Source organism: Rhincodon typus, chromosome 33 (assembly GCF_021869965.1).
Source record: "Rhincodon typus isolate 14 chromosome 33, sRhiTyp1.1, whole genome shotgun sequence".
Taxonomy (NCBI): Eukaryota; Metazoa; Chordata; class Chondrichthyes; order Orectolobiformes; family Rhincodontidae; genus Rhincodon; species Rhincodon typus.
In genome coordinates, this window is record NC_063364.1 from 4,682,673 (window position 1) to 4,704,687 (window position 22,015).

General features: G+C 41.4%; 1 protein-coding gene across 1 annotated transcript in view; it reads right to left on the minus strand.

Annotated features, from left to right (window-relative positions):
* Window positions 1-22,015, minus strand: part of LOC109917311 (transmembrane channel-like protein 3) — a 53,926-nt gene that overhangs the window by 11,360 nt on the left and 20,551 nt on the right. The window contains exons 12-20 of the mRNA XM_048615953.1: window positions 19,910-19,988; window positions 12,028-12,249; window positions 11,333-11,461; window positions 11,180-11,247; window positions 8,107-8,235; window positions 3,888-3,998; window positions 3,635-3,760; window positions 1,980-2,058; window positions 1,838-1,880 (exon numbers count right to left, since the gene is read on the minus strand). Coding sequence (XP_048471910.1) covers window positions 1,838-1,880; window positions 1,980-2,058; window positions 3,635-3,760; window positions 3,888-3,998; window positions 8,107-8,235; window positions 11,180-11,247; window positions 11,333-11,461; window positions 12,028-12,249; window positions 19,910-19,988 — 986 coding nt within the window. The remainder of the gene's footprint in view (window positions 1-1,837; window positions 1,881-1,979; window positions 2,059-3,634; window positions 3,761-3,887; window positions 3,999-8,106; window positions 8,236-11,179; window positions 11,248-11,332; window positions 11,462-12,027; window positions 12,250-19,909; window positions 19,989-22,015) is intronic.

Below are 22,015 nucleotides of genomic sequence, written 5' to 3' on the forward strand. Positions count from 1 at the left end.
CAGTTCAGAATCAACCACATTGCTGTGGGTCTGGAGTCAAATGTAGGCCAGACCAGGTAAAGATGGCAGTTTCCTTCCCTAAAAGGACATTAGTGAACCAGATGGGTTTTTCCAACAATCAACAACAGGTTCATGTTCAACAGTAGACGACTCTTAATTCCAGAATTTTTTTCAATTGAATTTAAATTCCACCGTCTGCTGTGGCATGATTCGAATTTGGCTCCCCAGAACATTCCTGGGTCTCTGGATTAACAGTCAAGTGATAATACCATTAGGCAATCACCTCCCCTAAGACTTAATAGAGTTAACTCTTCTTTACAATAATGCTATGGGATCTTGGGTGTTCACCTGGACAGGCAGATAGAGACCCCCTCAACCCCTCCCTCATTTCCTCCAGATGGGTGGGAGCCACTTTTAAAGGGGACACTTCTATTGAGTCAGAAAGTTTTGCAAATCCACCCTCCCTCCTTCAATGAATACTGAGGCCAAAATGTCAAAGAGATGCTGATACTCTAATGAGTGTCAGTGCACTCCCAAGACCAGGGAGAAAATGGGGGGAGAACTGACTCATTTTCTTCCTATTTCACTTGGGCAGCTACAGACAGAAGATTCTGGATTTCTTGTAATAAAAACGGGGCTGAGATAGGATCCTTTTGAATCTCCAAATTTCCCTTTTGATGAATAAGGCTCTCACTTGGGTGCATAAGATTGTGGCAACACTCCTTACACTTTGCTACTACAACGGGTCCAGGACTGGCTACCACCTTTCCTGAGACTCTCATTAATCTGAGGTTTCACTTGCCTGAATACGCAGGAAGATATCTACGGCATTATTTCTCAACTGTAGATCATTCAGGTTCCATAGCAACTCAACACACAAAGCCACAACAACTGTGGCAATAGTCAAATAAAAGCCAGCTACCACAGCTGCTCAAAATCTGAAACAAACACAGCGAATCCTGGAGAAACTCAGCAGGTCTGGCAGCATCTGTGGAGAGAGAAACGCTGTTATAATGTTTCAAATTCAGCCTGACTCAGTATTGACTAATGTCTGGAGGAAGAGTCATCCCAGATTCAAGATGTTAACTCTGTTTCTCTCTCCACAGATGCTGCCAGACCTGCTGAGTTTCTCCAATATTCTCTGCATTTGTTTTAACACTGATAACAGGTTTGACAGAAAATAGAAACACAGGGACTGGAGGGTTTGAGTTATAAGGAGAGGCAGGATAAGCTGGGACCTTTTTTTTCCTCCACTGGAGTGTAGGAGGTTGTGTGGTGACCGTATAGAAGTTTATAAAATCCCAAGGGGCATAGATAAGGTGAATAGCAAAGGTCTTTTCCCTAGGTTGGGGGGAGTTCAAAACTGGAGGTGTATTTTTAAGGTGGGAGGAGAAAGATTTACCAGGGACCTGAGGGGTAACTTTTTCACACAGAGGTTGGTTTGTGTGTGGAATAAACTGCCAGAGGAAGTGGTAGATGCAGGTACAGTTACAACATTTAAAAGACATTTGGACAGGTACATGAATAGGAAAGGTTTAGAGGGATATGGGCCAAATGCAGGCAAGTGAGACCAGTTTAGTTTGGGAAACTTGGTCAGCATGGACAAGTTGGACTGAAGGGTCTTGTTTCCATGTTGTGTGACTCTGTTAATGGAATGTCTGCTCTGTTTAATGTATTGCATGAAGTGGTAGATTTGTTAGAGTTATAGAGATGTGCAGCACAGAAACAGACCCTTCGGTCCAACTTGTCCATGCTGACCAGATTATAGCACTTGGGTCTAGATTAATTTAGGATATCCGCATACGTAATCCAGATATGAAATGAGAAATTCTCCTACCAACTGCCATCTGGAATACTTTCTTTTTATCCTCTGTTCTTTCCTGCAGATAGAAAGGACACAAATATTGACATCTCTGTTCTAATAGGATTCAAACTGTGCAAAATCTCAAAGGTTTCGAAAGGTCAAATCTGATACATACAACTTGGAGCTGCATCCTGAGCTGATTATTGGTAAACTTTAGCGAGCGTGCAATTGATTGGAGATAATATATCAACATACTAGAAGTAAAAGGGCCAATCAGTTAACAGATATGAGACAGATACATAACATTATTTAAAATATACATGTTAATAACATGCTGCATGCATCAATACACTATGTAAGGGTTAGTTCCTTGCCAGATCACAGTATAACTGAACTGTATTTAACCAATCTTTGGTCACAGGAAGCATTGGCTGTGTCTATCAAGATCTTCTACCGAACAGCTTTAATGGAGAAGAAAGAAGGCAGCTTTGCATTTATGTACCGCCTTTCACAAACTCGGCACATCCTAGCAAAGTACTCTCGAAGCACAGTCACTATTGTAATGCAGAAAATGCAATAACTAATCTAGACCCAGTCAGTTCCCACAAACAGAAATGTAATTGTGACCAGATAGCCTGCTTGTTGGTTGAGTTGGTGAAAGAAAAACTCCATTTTTTGAAGTAGTTTTATGGGATCATTTACACCAAATTGTAGTGGAAACCATGTTTGTGTAACTGAGCAGGAAGGGCGCTCCATTTCCAATGAAGTTACAGTAGCAGAGTGAATTAGCGCTGACAAAATATGTGGACACCTCTGCAGAATGTCGTCCAGTCACCACCGACTGCCAACAGTTGTAACTGAAGTTGACAACATTCTCTAATACCACTCCATAAGCTTGAGTCATGACTGAGGCTGACAATCCCAAGCAGCAGCAAGGGAGCACTACAAGAGCAAAACTGCCTTCTTTCAGCTAAGACATTAAAATGAGCCCCTATCTGTCCTCTCAGGTAGATGTAAAAGATTCCATGGAATCAGTACAGGCATAACAGGCCAAATGGCCACGTTCTGCACTGTGACCTACACTCCTGTAGATTAGCAGTTAAGAGTCAATCCCATTGCTGTGGGGTCTGGAGTTACATTTAGGTCAGAACAGGTAAAAATGGCAGATTTCCTTCCCTGAAGGATGAGTTTTTACAACAATGATTGTATGGTACCATTAGGTGGGCCTTTTGACTCAGATTTTACCATATTCATACCAAAAGGATTCAAACCCATGTCTCCAAAATCACAGATTTCCTGCAGTACACAAAGAGGCCATTCAGCCCATCAAGTCCTGCACCGACCCTCCAAACAGCATCCCACCCTATCCCCATGACACTGAATTTCCCGTAGCTAGTCCACCTGGCCTAACATTTCTGTATACTACTGCAGAAACCCATGCAGACACAGGGAGAATGTGCAAGCTCCACACAGACAGTTGCCTGAGGGTGGAGTCGAACCCATGTCTCTGGTGCTGTGAGGCAGCAGTGCTAACCACTGAGTCACCTTGCAGCAGAACGTTAGCCTGAAGTTCTGGATTACTAGTCCAATTACATTTCCACAACACCAAAACATGCAAAAGAAAATGCAATTTTGTCATTGCTTCTCTTCGGTGAAATATCAAATTGTAGAAATAACAAGTACCCCACTCATTCCTCTCATCCTTTCCAGTGACATTTTAATGTAAAGTCACTCCTGGTGTGCTTGCACACAAAGGACAATGAAGATTGCAAAGTTTATGACATGTAAAGAACCATAAATATAGTCTCACAGAGCTGTGTTTGTACTTACAAAAGCAGCAGCAGTGCAGGAAGAGCCACCACAGGGCTAGTGACATAACTCATCACAGTGTTAAACCAGACAGGGAAATCATTGACTATTGTCTCTGACACAATGTCATAAATTTTATCTTGACCACTGTTTGAGAAAGAGACAAGATCTGGATGAGCATTGCTGTAATGGTGCTTCAATGAACAGGACTTACTGTTCTATCATTGACAAATAAGAGCCTTTATATGAAGAGTTTTTAATCAAAGTCTGTTACCTAAATGGTCCACAACTTGGAGAGGGTCTATATCTTGCTATAGCAAAGACGGTTGGTAGCATACACAAGAAAAGCATGAACAGAGTCATAGCTAGATAGAAATTGTTTGATCTGGGAAGAAAAGAAATGCACAATTCATTACATCTATTAGAGATAGTAAGAAGGGTCCTGACCCGAAACGTCAGCTTTCCTGATGCTGCATGGCCTGCTGTATTCCTCCAGCTCCACACTGTTATCATTAAATCTATTTGCTGTTTATCACTATTGACTGCAAAATTGGGTAATATCATGGAGCCTTCACTCTCAATATAAAATGTATCTCACTGACACAATGAGAAGAATTGGGGGGCAGGGGAGAGAAATCAGTGCTTTTGGGTCAGGGAGAGCTAGCTATTTGTATACAAAATTGGCTTGGCTTGAAGGTAGAAGACAGAGAGTGTGTGGTAGAGGGTGCTATCTGGACCAGAGGCCTGTGACCAGTGGTGTGTCGCAAGGATCGGTGCTGGGTCCACTGCTTTTCACCATTTATATCGATGATTTAGATGTAAATATAGGAGATATTGCTAGTTAGCTTGCAGATGACACTAAAGTTGGTGGTGTAATGGACAGTGAAGAAGGTTATCTCAGAGTACAATGGGACTGTGATCAGATGTGCCATGTAGTGGTAGATGGAGATAATTTAGATAAATGTGCAGTGTTGCATTTTGGTAAGGCAAATACAGTTGGCAGGATCCTGGGGAGTGTTGCTGAACAAAGACACCTTGGAGTGCAGGTTCATAGTTCCTTGAAAGTAGAGTCGCAGGTAGACAGGACAGTGAAGAAGGTGTTTAGTATACGTGCACTTATTGGTCAGCGTATTGAGTATAGGATTTGGGAAGTCATGTTGTAGCTGTACAGGACATTAGTTAGGCCACTTTTGGAATACTGCATGCGATTCTGGTCTCCCTGCTATAGGAAAGACGTTGTTAAACTTGAAAGGGTTCAGAAAAGATTTACAAGAATGTTGCCAGGGTGGGAGGCATTGAACTGTAGGGACAGGCTGAACAGGCTGGGGTTATTTCCCCGGCAGGGTTGGAGGCTGAGAGGTGATCTTATTGAAGTTTATAAAATCATGAGGGGCATGGATAGAGTGAATAGCCAAGGTCTTTTTTCCCAGGGTGGGGGAGTCCAAAATTGGAGGGCATAGGTTTAAGGTGAGAGGGGAATGATACCAAAGGGACCTAAGGGGCAAGGTTTTTACGCAGAGGGTGAAATGGAATGAGCTGCTAGACGAAATGGTGGAGGCGAGTACAATTACAACATTTGAAAAGTATCTATATGGGTATATGAATAGAAAGGGTTTAGAGGGATACGGGCCAAATGCTGGCAAATGGAACTAGATTAATTTAGGATATCTGGTCAGCATGGATGAGTTGGACCAAAGGGTCTGTTTCCCTACTGCATAACTCTATGACCCCCAATTTTCAGGCAGCTAAAATCATTCATAAATATGAAAACAACAGACTACAAATGCTGAAAATCTGAAATAAAAACAGAATCTGCATAAATACTCTGGCAGCACGTGTGGACAGAAAGCATTTCAAGTTGATAATCTTTCATCCAAACAGAAAACTCCCACCTCAGAATCAAATTCTCCACTGTACTGGACTGATGCTATGGCGTGGTCTCAATGAATTTACCTTCAGTCAAGGTACTCAGTACTCACTCACTTTATCCAACTTGGTGACCAAAGTTCACAGCTCTGTCCCAGTGAGAATGAAGGCTAAATGATCCCCATCCTATGGAAACAGCCTTACTTAATTTAAACTGTGAGGGCTGAGATGGAAACAGAATAACAATCTTCTGATGAGGTAAGAGATTCAAAGAAATTATATCCTTGTCTACACAAACTGGAACACTACAAAAAGGAGGCTATTTAGCCCATCCTACCAGCTCTTTGAAAGGGCTAGCCAATTCTCCAATTGGTTCTTGTCGGCCCTGCCATTTTTTCCCCCTTTTCTAGTGTTTTGGATATCGTCTTTGAACTGCTTCTATCATCTATTCACTTCCATTCCAGTTCTGAATGACCCATTGGGTAAAATTCTGTCGCTTTCTCTCCCTTGGTTCTTTTGCCAATTGATTTAAATCTGTTTCTTCTGGTTGCCAAACCTATACAAGGCAAGCAGAATAAATTCTGGCCAAAAGCAACTAATATTTTGTGAATTAACTCTCACAGGAAGAGCTGGATTAATATTTGGTTTACACTTGGGTGGAGGGAGCACAGATACAAGCTACCCTTCAAATCTAAGGATGTTGCTGAAACCTTGATCTGTGCCTTTGTCACCCTAGTTCTGACAATTCCAATACACTCCTGACCACTCAGACAACCTGATCTCACCGCAAACTCTCCCCCCCAATCTCAATCCGCACAAAGTCCTTTTTTCCCCTCTCAGTCCGTGCTCCCTGCTCTACCACAGCTCCCAGTTTGGCAACTGTTGATTTTAACATTCTTATCCCTGGCTCGAGTTTTATGGAGGTGGCAAGGGTCTTGGATGTTGACAGTGAGATAGACACACACACACCACCTTGCCTGGAAAGATCACACTGGTGTAACTCAGGCAGTTGAGAATGGGCCTTCCACTGGATCAGGACCCCATGGTGAAAGTCTCATTTGCCAAGAACTGGCATCCACTCGTGACTGACAACAATGTTGTTCTGCTTGTAGGAACAAGCAGAACAAGCACTAGGAAACTTGAGGCTTCCCACACAACACTAGGCCCTACTACCACTGGGTTAATGCAACAACTATGAGAAGAGGCTAATTGGGCAATAATTGCCTATTTGAGGGGTTTAATTAGCATTAGGACAGGAAGACCATCAATGGGCCTTTCCAGCATTTCCAGACAAAGTAAGGAGATCTTGTTAAAAAAGAAATCCAGGGATTGTAACCTTTGAGGTTCTCCCTTCTAATTTTTTGTCGGGGGGTGGGGGGTGGTCGCTTGGTGGGTTGTTTGCCCCTTCATTAAATGAACCCCAGACTCAAAGTCCACATACTCATCTCACTACGTTCACCTACCCTATGCCAATTCACACTCGGCTCAGGGAATAAGGAAGCTAAGGAAAAAAAAAGTCAGGAACAGATTGCAAAGAGATATCTTTCTTCATCAAGGGCTTCCACGTTGAAATCTGAATCTAGCCAAGAGTAAAAAATATTGGTGGGATAATCAAAGTAAGGAGATTCTGTTTAAAGAAGAATCCAGAGATTGTAACTTTTGAGGTTCTGCTATCTAATTTAGTGCCACCTCCTCATACCTTCTCTGCAGAGCCTCTTTCCTAGTTCTACCTCTAGCCTTCATACATACATGGAGCATGACCACCTGATCCTCCCCCTCCCACTGCAAATTCCTTTCCACCCCTGAGCAGATGTCTCACAGCTTGGCACCGGGCAGGCAACACCACCTCTCGGACTCTCACTCTTTGCTGCAGAGAACAGAGTAAATACCCTGATCTATACTGTCCCATACCATTACTACTACATCCCCTTTTGTTTCTACACTTGAATGGTGTCAACAACAACAAAAAAGAACAGTACAGCACAGGAACGGACCCTTCAGCCCATCAAGACTGTGCTGACATATGAAGCCTTTCTAAACGAAAAATCTTTTACCTCTACGCTATCTGTTTCACGCTATTCCATGCCTAATCATTTTTTGTCAAGATGCCTCCTAAACAAAATCAGTTCCCTAGGATTCATTGCTCTAAGGGAGTTGGGATCATGGCATTATAATTCCATCATTCATCTAAGCCCTCTATAAACAGTCTAATTGCTGGGTTATGGAATCAGGGAATTACCCGTTACATATCTTTAACTATTGAACTCGGCTCCAAAACTCTTAGAAGATAAATGGAAGTCATATAAATCCAAATGACTCGAATTGCGTGAGCATTTTCATAATCTTCCGGTCAACGGAATAAGAAATAGAGTTGAGAAGCATCTATATCAATTACATGGAAATGAGGGAGCAATGCAATTAGGATGTTATTTTAACAGGAGTGTTTAATGTAACAAATACGCATCAGTTGGGACATGACTGATCACAAAGTATCAGTAGCATTTTACTGTGCTAATTAAACTAATATGATTTCTTGATACCTTTTAATTGGATTCAATATTGAGCTAAGTAACAATGTCCATCACAATTCATTCCTGGTGAACATGGGATTTATATAGAGCACTGACCTTGAAGCACGGAAAACCTGCTGATGTGGAACATTACAGGTCAAGACTGCCCAGCTCCTTAAATACATGAGGCCAATCAGTTTGAGAACATTGAACGCTGGAAGGCACGGGGAGAAGAAAGCGCCCATCCTAAAGATTGAAGGAAATAAGAAAAGAAGCTGGAAGTCTGAGGTAAAAATGTGCTGGCAATGTCCAATAGGACAGTCAGTGTCTGAGGAGAAGGAATGCAGGTTACTGCGTTGGGTTAGACCCCTTAATCAAAATCTTTCAGAAGGCCCTACACCCTAATTATTTATGGCCTTCTCTTTTCCCAGATGCTGACTGAGCTGCTGCTTATTTCCAATATCATACATTTTTAGTTTAGAGTGTCAACAATAACATTTACTACACAGAAGTTACAAAGCAGGAATAAATCACAAATTTCATCTTACATTTTTCTTTCCTGTTTCCATACCTCTTTAACCCCTTTCCTCCATCCATTAAACCTAAACCTAACTGTTGATTTAGTTTGCGATAGTAAGAACTGCAGATGCTGGAGTCAGAGATAACACAGTATGGAGCTGGAGGAGCACAGCAGGCCAGGCAGCATCAGAGGAACAGGAAAGCTGATGTTTCGGGTCGGGACCCTTCTTCAGAAAAATGATTTTTCTGAAGAAGAGTCCTGATCCAAAACATCAGCTTTCCTGCTCCTCTGATGCTGCCTGGCCTGCTGTGCTCCTCCAGCTCCATACTGTGTTATCTGTTGATTTAGTTTCTTGCTCAACCAATAACCCTGAAATATATACCACAGACTCACACTCTGTTGTGAAGATGTTTCTTCTGTCCTACACTTCTTGCATCTCTGTTCCCAATATTGTATCTACTGAACAAATCTGCTTCTATGTACTTACTCAGTTCCAGTCTTTCATAATTTTTAATGTATCACCAGAAAAAGGTGCCTCAGACAACAAATCACATATCTGCTCAAATTGTTACTGATTTTCTTTGTGAAAGTGGGCAAAGGTAGAATCAGATAACTGCTTCACTAATGTGATGCAACTTCATCTTCTCTGCGTGTGTGCGTAATATTGGAGTAATTCTAATATTTGTAAGAGGTACATTTTCCAGTTGTTGCTCCAGGGTTGAAAGGCTGTGAGATGGGAACAGAAGTCACCAGATGGAGCTGTCGAGCTCATCTTCGGATGTGAATTCCCAACAAAAAGAGATGCCTCGGCCAATCTCACACAAACCTGAACTAACAGCAAAAAACTCATTACATTCATAGATTCTTGATGATCAAGGGGATGAAAGATTTCCTGGGGTATGCAGGAATGGAAAGTTGAAGTTAAAATCGGATCAGCTTATTGAATGAATGAATGATTTTATTGTCACACATATTTTATAATTAAAAATACAGAAAAATACAGTGGAAAAACTTCCACTGTCGCCATCATTCCAGTGCCATTTTGAACAGTTTAAGAATAATGTAAAATATAAAAAGAGATAGCTGAAAGGGAGTCCATTACCCAGGCTCACAAACCACTTTGCCACTGTCCAGGAGGCTTGAAGGGCCGAGTGGCCTACTCTTGTTCCTTGCTTGTATGTTCATGTATTAAAGTAATTTAGAGTACAGAAGCAAGGAAGTTATTAGAAACTCGTATAAACACTGGCGTGATCTCAACTGGAGCACATGTACAGTTCAGGTCGATGTGAAGGCTATCAGGGAGAATGCATGAATGATGATTCATTGCCACTTGTACTCTACAATGAACAACACAGTAAAACACAGTCAGAAGCTTCAACTGTCGCTGCAATCTTGCGCCATTTGAATACTTCGAAAATAAAAAGATAAAACTGAAAATAAGTCCATCTTCGCTCCTCTGCCTCCACCGTGAGCCCTAAGCCTCGAGTTGGCCGACCAACAACACCTTCCCCAAACACCCTGTGGCGGTATCACCAACATGGGAGTCGCCAATCTTCAGGCACCATCTCTTCATTGCTGGGGCCACCTCGCTGATAGGCCACCAATGCTAGGTCCTGTGCTAGACCCACACTCAGCTTGCAGCCAGGGGCCCCTGGCTCCGCTGACGCCACCTTGCTGATAAATCAGGATTCCCCACTCCAGGCCCACCACAACCAGGAGTCCATGGCTCCACCACGAAGGCCAGGCCGCCATCTTGCTAATAGTCTTTCTCCGGTCGCTAACCCCCCCTCCCACCTAACCATGATGTCACCCCTCAGGCCCTGCCGACAGGAAGAAGACAAACAAAAAGAAAAAAGAAAGAAGACACAAAAGGGCAAGAGAAGAAGGAGGAAGTGGACACTGGGAGCGGATGGGCCCAGGAGCCTGAACGCTGCCTATCCTGCCAGTGCCGCCATCTTGGAAAAATGCAGAAAAGGAGAATAGTTCCAGGGCTGAGGAACCTCAGTTATGAGATGGATTGGAGACGGCTCTTAGAGAAGAAGAGGCTGAAAAGAAATATGATACGGTCATTCAAAATGCCGAGGGGTCTGGGCAGTGTAAATAGGGAGAATCTATCCCTACTGGTGGAAGGATTGAGAACCAGAGGGCACAGATGAGGCAATTGTCTAAAGAAGCGACGGTGACATGAGGGAAAATATGAAATGAGATGATTAGGATCTGGAGTGCACTGACTGTGAGTGTGGTCAATTGAGATTTATTATGAAACGGCAAACCATGCACAGGTATGGGGCAAAGGCACAGGAGAGATGTAAGATAAATTGCTTCTTCATACAGCCTGCCCAAATACAATGCACTGAATGGACTGCTTCAGTGTTCCAACCAATCCATGGTTTTAGTGGGAATGGCACTGAACTCTGATACTATCTAGTCTTGACTCATAATATCGCAAACTATTCACAATTCTTTGTTTGCATTTACATTAATAGGGCAGAAATAACTCAACCTCTCAGCATTTGGATATAGTCCAATCAGGATTTAATTGAACAGTGGAACAGGTTTATGGGGCTGAAAGGCCCCATATTCTTCCTATGTTTTGGTTATAATGCATTTTGGTTTGTTCTAATGTCCCAAGAAGAACAGATAACTCTCATAGAAGTTTTTGCTACATACCATATCATTCCCTGATTGTATATCAGATGTAAAACATTTTCAGCAATCTTGAATTCTCCATACTCAGGCTGCAAGAGATTGGAAATAAACAGTGAGAACATAATGCGATAAGTGGTGAAGATGGTACAATGTTCAAATCTGCACAATACTCACAAATTTACTCTCTAGATCCCAGCACCAACAATCACTCAGGAATCGCACAAACAGCCCTCGAATGAAGTCAATGAGTAAGATGCTACCCACAGTGAAAAGCATGTCAATAATAGACAGCTTCAGCATCTCCTAAAGATAGAAACAGTTGATTAGTTAACTTGTGTTGGACATATGAACAATGGTTTTCAGGAATAGCTTGCTGTAAAGGATGAAATGAATTGTGAATGGGTTTACTGTTGCATTCCTGAGACCATGTCTCAGAACACTCAGCAATGTAACCCTTTACTGTGGCTTTTCAGTGAAGTTCAATGAGCGACAGACTGTGCCTTTTCCTTAGCAGAAGCCTTGCTCACTTTGGAATCAGAGAGTGTAGGGTTCGAACCCTAGTTCAGACAGATAGTCTCAGGGAGTAGCAAATGTGAGTGAATAAAAACTGGAGCGCACTGCCTGTAGGTGTACTGGAGGTACAGTCAATGGACTAACTCAAAAGGGCATTGAATGATTATTTAAGTAAAAATGGTGGACAAGGGCACAGGAAAAAGGCAGGAGAATGGTTGGGGGTGTGGGAGTGGATATCAATGGTGGGAGTGTGCAGGAGGGGCAGTTCATGGTTTAGAAAGTCACACGATGAAACTTCCATGGGCGTATGGAAAACTATAAAAAGCTAATTTGCTGGAATGTACATAGTAACAAACCTGTCCAACATAGGTTTCCCAACATTGATCCTGCTGAGATAATACGTTGTAATCAAACAGAGCCGTCCTGTTATATTTGGTTAATGGTTTTGTTTTGTTGTCTTCTGAACCGAAGGAGCTGTTCCACCTCAGTCTAATCTCAGGGACAATGGTCGAGAGGCTCTCTTCCTCAGGGAGGACTCTAGTTGCCAAAAACGCTGTGCCCGTATCATTGGAATTATCCTGCAGCAAATGGTTCAGACCCAACAAGAAGATTCAGTAATCTTGGAATAAATTTTTGCTCTATTTCTCCCATATAATTTCAAACTCTATTCATACAGTTCACAATCTGTCAGATTTGCTTTCATTTTAGATTTCAGACCAATTTTAAAACAGAAAAAAAACAATATGCATTCACACTGCACCCTTTACAACTACAGGGTGTCTCAATGCACCTTCCAGCTGCTGTGCTCCAGAAATGTAGTTAGTGTTGCAACTTAGGGAACACAGCAGCCAATTCACACACAACAAACTTCCACAAAACAGCAATATAATAATGACTAGGAGGGGGAGTGGTGTTTTTTGATTAGGGAAAGCATTACTGCTGTACCCAGAGAGGATAATCCTGGGGCATCGTCCAGTGAAGCTGCATGGGTAGAACTCAGAAATAAGAAAGGGAAGATCACCTTGATGGGATTTACTATAGGCCCACCAGGAGTCAGTGGGAAATGGAGGAGCAAATATGTAGAGAGATCTCAGGTTTGTGCGAGAATAATAGGGTTGTAACAGTAGCGATTTTTAACTTTCCAAACATAGACTGAGAGTGCCATAGTGTTAAAGTCTTGGATCTGTTAAATGTGTTCAAGACTTATTTTTTAAATCAATATACCTAATAGAGCAGGAGCAAAACTTGACCTTCTCTTTAGAAATAAGGCAGGCCAAGTGACTTAAATGTTAGTGCGGGAGCACTTTGGGACCAGTGATCATAATTCTATTAGTTTTAAAATAGCTATGAGAAGGATAGTCCTTGTATAAAAGTTAAAAGTTCTGCATTGGAGTAAGGCCAATTTTGACAGAATGAGACGAGAACATTCAAGAGTTGTTTGGAGTAGACTATCCGCAGGTAAAGGGATGATTGACAAGTGGGAGGCTTTCAAAAGTGAGATAATGAGAGTTCAGAGACATGTTCCTGTTAGAGTGATAGGAAAGGCTGGTAGGAGTAGGGAACAATGCATGAATAGAGATATTCTAGTCAAGAATAAGAAGGAAGCATATGTCAAGTAGAAACAACTGAGAAGGGGCATTCTTAACAGGGAAATCAGCAGAGCAAAAAGGGGATAGGAGATAGTCTTGGCAGATAAGGTTAAAGATAATTCAAAGAGATTCTACAAGAATATTAAGGGAAAAAGATCAATAATGGAGAGAATAGGACCGCTTAAAGATCAATGAGGTCATCTGTGTGAGAAACCACAGGAGATAGGAGAGATATTAAATGAATATTTTATTTCAGTTTTACTGTGGAGAAAGGCATGGAAGCTAGGGAACTTGGGGAAATAAATATTGCAGTCTTGAAAACAGTCCAAATTACAGAAGAGATGGTGCCGGAGGTCTTAGAAAGCATAAAAAGGTAGATAAATCACAGAGACCTGATCAAGTGTAACTTAGGACTAGTCTCTTGCTTCAGGCTCTCCACTATGATCACAGCCATTTCATTGACTTTCCATGTCTGGTGGATGTATTGTTCGCCCTTCTCCCTGTGCTGTCAGAATTTAGTTACAACTGCTTACCTTTGTTTAATTCTCAACGTCAGCCCTAGGCACCATTCCCATTACTGAGATGGTAGGTTCTCAGTTTGATACTCAGAGATGGACGTGGGGTGTGTCTTTTGGACCAGAATCTTTTATTCAACAAATAGAATATATGCTTCACAGTGACTGATCCCTGTACATCCCGGTTATGGGAATTCCTTCGCAAAATGGCTCATCACATGACCTGATGTCATCAGCTATCCTATTCATTGCTGTTTCCTTTACACTACAGCTTATCATTTTTGAGCTTGTTTAACTACCATTATTGCAATCTCTACCAAACAGTAGTGTTAATGTGAGACACAGTATAAATTAGGACATTACAGCCATATTTAGCAAGAGGAATGCTGTTGTTACGGTGTCTACAATCTGCATACTGCTAGGAAGGGGAGGTCAAACTCCTCTGATAATTAAAATTGAAACAAAAGCCCCCAATCTGTTACAGTGAGAGTAGAGGTCCCCTTCTAATCATTAAACCAAAAACACCCAGAGAAGCTTATCAAATCTGTTAAACTGTTACAGAGAAGGGGAGGTTAAATGAAAGAAAATCCATGATATTCTCTTCTTAAAGTAACAAGTAACAATTTCATTATTTAACCCTAACAGTGAACAAATTAACACAATTACTATCCAACCGAACGATTCCCCCTTAACTACTAACTGTTTGCTAATGGAACCAAATTCTATTGGTGTGCTGTTCCAATAAACACAAATCCCACTTACATAAACTCAAGTAATATAAAAAATTAAAATTTAGTCTCTCAAAGTCTGCACACCTTTCTTCTGCCGTTCTCAAGTCATAAATGGCTTTCTTCCGCTGAAACAGCTGTTAGCGATGTTTTCTCTGTGACGTGGGTGCTTAATTGGGTAAGTGCCAATTACATCCACATTAGACAGGAACTGGGGAATGTGGATTGGGAGCAGTTATTTGAAGGCAAATCTACATCTGGCATGTGGGAGGCTTTTAAAGACCAGTTGATTAAAATGCAAGACATGCTTGTCCCTGCAAAACTGAAGGACAGGAATGGAAGGATCCAGGAACCATGGATGACAAGGGATATTGTAAGCTTATTCAAAAGGGTAAAGGAAGCATACGATAGGCAGCTGCAAACTAACAAAGCCATTGAGGAGTATAGTGAAAGTAGGATGGAACTTAAATGTGGAATTAGGAAGGCTAAAAAGGTGCCAAGAAATGTCTTTAGCAAATAGGGTCAAGAAGAATCCCAAAAATTTTTATGCGTATATTAGAAGAAACAGGGTAGCAAGAGAAAGTGTCAGTCCACTCAAGGATAAAGGAGGGAAATTATATGTGGAGCCACAGGAAGTGGGGGAGATCCTGAATGAGTACTTTATATCAGTATTCACCACGGAGAAGGATATGACTGATGTTGAGGTCAGGGATGAGTGTGTGAATACTCTAGGGAATGTCAATATATCGAAGGAGGAAGTTTTAGATATCCTAAATTGCAAAAAGGTAGACAGAACCAGATGGGATCTATCCCAAGTTTCTGCGAGGGGCAAGGGAAGAAATAGCTGGGGCATTAGCCAATATCTTCACATCCTTTTTGACCACAGGCAAACTTCCAGAGGACTGGATATTAGCCAATGTTGTTTAAGAAAGGAAGCAGGGATAATCCAGGAAATTATAAACTGGTGAGCCTGACGTCTATGGTGGGGAAGCTCTTGGAGAAGATACTGAGGGACAAGATATATGCACATTTGGAAAAAAAATGGACTAGTTAGCGACAGGCAGCATGGTTTTGTATGGGAAAGGTCATGTCTCACCAACCTGATTGAATTTTTAGAAGAGGTGACGAAGCTAATTGATGAGGAAAGGGCTGTGGATGTAGTTTATATGAACTTTAGTAAGGCATTTGATAAAATCCAACATGGCAGGTTGGTACAAAAATTAAAATCACGTGGGGTTCAGTGTGGGCTGTCTAGGTGGATACAAAACTGGCTTGGTCATAGAAGACAGAGGGTAACGGTGAAAGGGTATTTTTCAGAATGGAGACCGGTAACTAGTAGTGTTCCACAGGGATCAGTCTTAGGTCCTCTGTTTTTTGTAGTATGTATAAAATGATCTGGAGGAAAATGTGGGTGGTCTGATTAGTAAGCTTGCAGATGACACGAACATTGGTGGAGTTGCTGACTGTGCCAACAATTGTGAAAGGGTACAACAGGATATAGATAGATTGGCAACTTAGGCACAGAAGTAGCAGATGGAGTTTAATCCAGACAAATGCAAGGTGATGCATTTTGGAGGATCAAATTTAGGTGTGAATTATACTGTAAATGGAAGAACCCTTTGGAACATTAACATACAGACAGATCTGGGTGTGCAGGTGCACAGTTCCCTAAAAGTGGCAACACACGTGGCCAAAGAGATTAAGAAGGCATACGGCATGCTTGCCTTCATCGGCCTGGGCATAGAGTACAAGGGTTGGCAAACCATGTCACAGCTACATAAAACCCATGTTAGGCTGCATTTGGAGTATTGTGTGCAGTTTTGGTCGCCACACTACCAGAAGGACGTGGAAGCTATGGAGAGAGTGCAGAGAAGGTTCACCAGGATGTTGCCCGGTCTTGAGGGCATTGGCTATGAGGAAAGGTTAAAAAGTCTATGAATGTTTTCCCTGGAAAGATGGCGACTGTGAGGATACCTGATAGAGGTCTACAAAATTATGAGAGGCATAGATAGGGTGGATAGTTAGAGGCTTTTTCCCAGGGTTGAAGTTTCAATTACGAGGGGGAACAGGTTCAAGGTGAGAGGGAGAAGGTTTAAGGGAGATGTACAAGGGAAGTTTGTCACAGAGTGGTAGGAGCCTGGAACACACTGCCAGGAGAAATTCTGGATGCGGGCACGTTAGCGACATTTAAGAGGCACGTGAATGGTTACATGAATAGGGAGGGAATAGAGGGATACGGACCAAATAAGATCAGAAGGATTGTTTTTTAGTTTAGTCAGGATATGATGATGATCAGCACAGGCTTGGATGGCCGAAGGGCCTGTTCCTGTGCTGTACTTCTCTTTTGTTCTAAGTCTTCTGTGAGGACTCGTAGCTAGAAGTGCCACAGCACCTTTTATGGACAGATGGTGCTTTCTCAGAGATGGCTGTTCGCTTTTCACCAATTTTCAAAACGCTCTCCTTATATACCTTGGATGACATATCAATTTTCTTACAATAACATTGGTCCGAGGTTGACAAAACCATCAGATTTAAATTCAATTGGCTTCCAATTGCTAATTTAAATTGGCTGATTCCAGTTCATTGCCAAAATATCAAAACCACACTAAAGTTTCCAATCACACAGCCAATTGATACATGTTTCCATTTCAGAACTGGCTGTATCCCTTCAGCTGCTTAGACATATTTTCTGCATAAGCTTAGAAAAGCACTTTACCTCTTAAAAAGGAGCCACGCACACTTCTCCCTTATCATTTTTTCCAAAAAATTCTAGCTTCCTGCCTTCCAATTCACGATTACTCTACACAACTTTGTAACAATATTGTCTAGGTAAGCCTAACGAAGACAAATGTTGTGGAAGAATAATTCCAGGAATATGTTTAAGAGTTTTATAGATTAATACTTCGAGGAACAACAATACAGAGCCCATTTTAGATCAAGTATTATGCAATGACAAAGGGCTAATTAATAATCTTGTTGTAAAACCACTGTTGGGGAATAGTGACTATGGTATGATAGAATTTTCCATTAAATTATGAAAGATATTATTCAATCTGAAACTAGGATTTTAAATCTAAATGAAGGTTATTTTGAAGACATGAGAAGGAAATTGGCTGTGGTGGATTGAAAAGAAAAATTAAAATGTTTCAAATTAGTGAGGCAATGGTTAGCTATGCTTGGTTTCCAAAACAAAACAGTCATTTTAGCCAAAAAAAAAACAAAATTCAACAGGAAATGTGGGACAGCTACAGCTAACAAGGAAAGTTAAAGGTAGTATTAGTGTCATCAAGGTTTACAGACCTTCGGCCCAACTTGTCCATGCCACTCACTTTTCACAATTAAACTAATCCCATTTGCCTGCATTTGGCCCATATCCTTCCATATCCTATCCCATCCATGTACCTGTCCAAATGTTTCTTAAATGATAAAATTGTACTCGGTTCCACCATTATCTCTGGCAGCCCATTCCCGACTCTCACCACCCTCTGAAAAAATTGCCCCTCTGGACCCTTTTGTATCGCTCTCATCTTAAACCTACACTCTCTAGTTTTAGACTCCTGTACCAGGGGGAAAAGCTGTTGGCTATCTACCTTATCTATGCCTATCATGATTTTATAGACCTCTATAAAGTCATCCCTCATTCTCCTACACTCCAACGAAAACAAGTCCCAGCCTATCTGGCCTCTCCTTATAACTCAAATCTTCCAGGCCAGGCAGCATCCTAGTAAATCTTTTCTGCACTCTTTCTAGTTTAATAATATCCTTTCTATAGTAGGGCAAGAACTGCACGCAGCACTACTTCAAAGGATAATGTTTATAAAGTTACCAACGAGGTTGAAAGCCTGAGGATTGGGAACATTTTTGAATTCAGCACAGAAGGATAAAGATATTGATAAAGAAAGAAAAGAATAGAATATGAATATAAAATAGCAAGGAAATTGATTGTAATAAATAAATAAAAATTGATTGTAAAAGCTTCTAAAGGCATATAAAATGGAAAGGATAAGCAAAAACAAATGTGGGTCCTTTACAAGCAGGGACAGGAGAAATGGCAGAGATTCTAAACAAGTATTTTGTATGTCTTCACGGAGGAAGACACAAGGAATCTCCTTAAAATAATAAAAATCCAAGAATCTAGTTAGAGTGTGGAACTGAAAGAAATTAGTAATAGTAAAAAGTAGTATCAGAGAAATGGGACTGAAAGTTGTCAAATTCCTAGGATGCAAGAAAGGACCACGTTTTTTCTTTTGGATTATAAACTGGATTGCAAATCAGATACTGCTATATAACTGAAATACCAGAAGAGTCTTGCAATTTAGAAAAATCAAGAGATGTACATTTTTACCTGTACAAGACAATGTTGCTTTTTGAAGCAGTGAGGGGGACCATTTTGAGAAAGTGGCATGGAGACTCTCTCCATTAAAGGAAATCTGCCTGATGACAGCCTGCCAATTGGTTCAGCTGCAGTTGGATACAAAGCAGGAAGTGCAAGATAACCACTGGCATTCAGGGCCTGCAAACTGAACATTTCTTTCTCTCTCTTTTGGTAAAAAATACATAACAACCAAAAAAGCATAAAAGTATGAATCCTAACAAGAACAAATTTAAGTCCAATGCATCGGCTACTGAAGTGAAAAATGCATGTCACTTTATAGATTACAGGTGCAGCAAGTAATTCAGAAGGCAAACTATATATTAAAGTTTATCACAAAAGGATTTCAGTGTAGCAGCAAATAAAAAATGTCTTGCTTCAAATTATATAGAACATGGTGACATCACGCCTGGAATACAGTGTGCAGTTCTGGTCCCTTTAGCTAAGGAAGGACAAGGCCTTAGACAAGTGCAGGAGGAGGTTCAGGAGACTGATTCCTGGTGGCACTGTGCTATGAGGAGAGATTGATAGACTGGGCCTGTAATCTCTGAAGCTTAAAAGAATGAGAGACAATCTCATAGAAACTTACAAAACTCTTCAAAGTAACAAACAAAGTAGAGGCAGTGAGGATACTTCCCTTAGTTGGATGGTCTTGAATCAAAGACTAAAGACTGAAGACTAGCTATATAGGACTGAAATGAGGAGGAATGTCTTCAGTTAGAGGGTAGTGAATCTTTCTCTCTAGTATTACCTCCTGACTCTCATGTTCTTAGTTTAAATCCTCCCCAAAAACACAAGCAATACCTCTCCACACCAAAAAAAAATTATGAAAGGTTCTAGTTATCTGGGAGACCTTGCTGGAATCTTGCTTTAGCTATTTCCTAACAGTGAGCAAGAAGATGGTGAGGAAAGGGATGGGAGAATTGACTCTAATAGAGGGGTTATCGTTCATACTGCGATTGTCAAAGGGTTAACTCCCCTCCCCAGGTCAGCTTTATCTGCTGGGAACACAAGCACAAAGTTCCAACGCTTACCGTCATGCTCATACTGTTCACCTTGTCAAGCAGCGCGATGATCAAACTGTAGAGATTGCCCAAATACAGGACCAACACCCTGTATGACAGAAAAAGATACTTTAAATTATTGAGTTGTTAAATGTAACACCACAGGTCAGAATGAAATAATTTCAGAAAATGTAAGTTCTAATTGTCCAGCAAACATTCATTTAAATACCAGCAAAATCTGTAGGTATTACAGGGAGATTAAAACAATTCCTTTAAGGCTAAAAAAAAAAAGAAATTTTAACATAGAATATCAGATGGTTTTATGATGGTTATATAGATAGTTCTATGCTTCTATGGTTTGAACTATCTTAAGTTACTGCCTTATGTTCTACCTGGTGGTTTATTCAAAACACAGTCAAATCTGTGCTATCCAGCGCCCCATTAACTAGAATACTCCACCACCCAGAATCTCCAATATCTCTACATGGCCCCAGCTGACACAGCCACTTTAAAAAAATACCAAGATTATCAATCTGGAGATTGAACAAGAAATGTATTCCTTGGTGTTTATGGTGAAAGGTGTCAAAGCTGGAAAGGCTCGGTGCCTCTGTCTGTAACATTAAGGTATGTTTTTAGCGAATTCTACCACCACCATGAGTTCCAATTATAGGAAGAAAAACCAGGGTGGGTAGAGTCCCTCTGGGCTAGGAGACCTGGGTTCAAGTCTGAGTTCTGAGGAAGGGTCACCGGACCTGAAGCGTTAACGCTGACTTTTTTTCTTCACAGATGCTGCCAGATCTGCTGAGCTTTTCCAGCAACTTCTGCTTTTGTTCCTGAATTACAGCATCCGCAGTTCATTCTGTTTTTATTGGGATCAAGTCTTACCTGCTGCAGATATGTGCCATGACAGGTTGAATAGAAGATATCTACAACAACTGGGCTTAACAAAGGCAGAAATAAAAAAAAAGCCCTCTTGCAGAGCAGTGGTAGTGTCCCAACCCTGGGCTGGGAGGCCTGTGGTTCAAATCCCACTTGCCCCAGAGGTGAGCAATAACATGTCTGAATGGGTTGATTAGAAGAAAATAGAAAAAAATCCACTAAAGCTCACAAATGACATACTGGTCCAATGCATCTTTTATACCTCAACATGGCGGACCAGTACATTCATTTTCAAGTAGATGACTGTTTTGTTTTACTGGCTTTTCCGTCTGGGATGGGTTAACCCACACACTTAGTTCACCAGCACCAGTCGTTGCTGGTTGTGAGCTGGATATCACAAATTCTCTCCGCAGAGTTTGCAATATTTCACGTGACTGTTCAGCTTCATCTCCTCTGTTACCCTATTTTTCCAATTCACCCATTCAGAGATGTTATTATACACCTCCAGAGCAGGTGGGACTTGAATCCAGGCCTCCTGGTCCACAGATAGGGACTTTTTTTTAACTCATGCACAGGATGAGGGTGTCACTGGCTAGGCAGCATTTATTGCCCATCCCTAATTGCCCAGAGGGCAGTTGAGACATTGCTGTGGGTCTGGAATCACACATATGCCAGACCAGGTAAGGATGGCAGTTTCCTTCCCTAAAGGACATCAGCAACACCAGATGAGTTTTTCCCAACAGTTGACAATGGATATTGGTCATCATCAGACTCTTAATTCCAGACATTTATAGAATTAAAATTCCACCATCTGCCATGGTGGGATTTGAACCCGGGTTCCCAAAACATCATCTATATCTGTGGATTAACAGTCCAGTGATAATACCACTAAGCCATCGCCTCCCCTCACTATCACTGTGCTACAAGAGGGACTTTCTACCCTCCCCCGTGACCAGAGCAGTTTACAGCAGCTGTGAGTAATGTTTTTGCTCTTGACTCGGAGAGTGGATGGCGTCTATGGGTGCCTGTACTTGGCCCATATCTGTCCAAACATTTCTTATTCATGTACTTATCCAAATGCCTTTTAAACATTGTAACTGCACCCACATCGATCACATTCTCTGAATGCTCATTCCACACATCCACCACTCACTGTGTAAAAAAGTTGCTCCTCATGCCTTTTTTTTAAATCTCTCTCCTCTCACCTTAAAAATATGGCCCTTTGTCTTGAAATTCCCCATGCTATGGGAAAAAAAA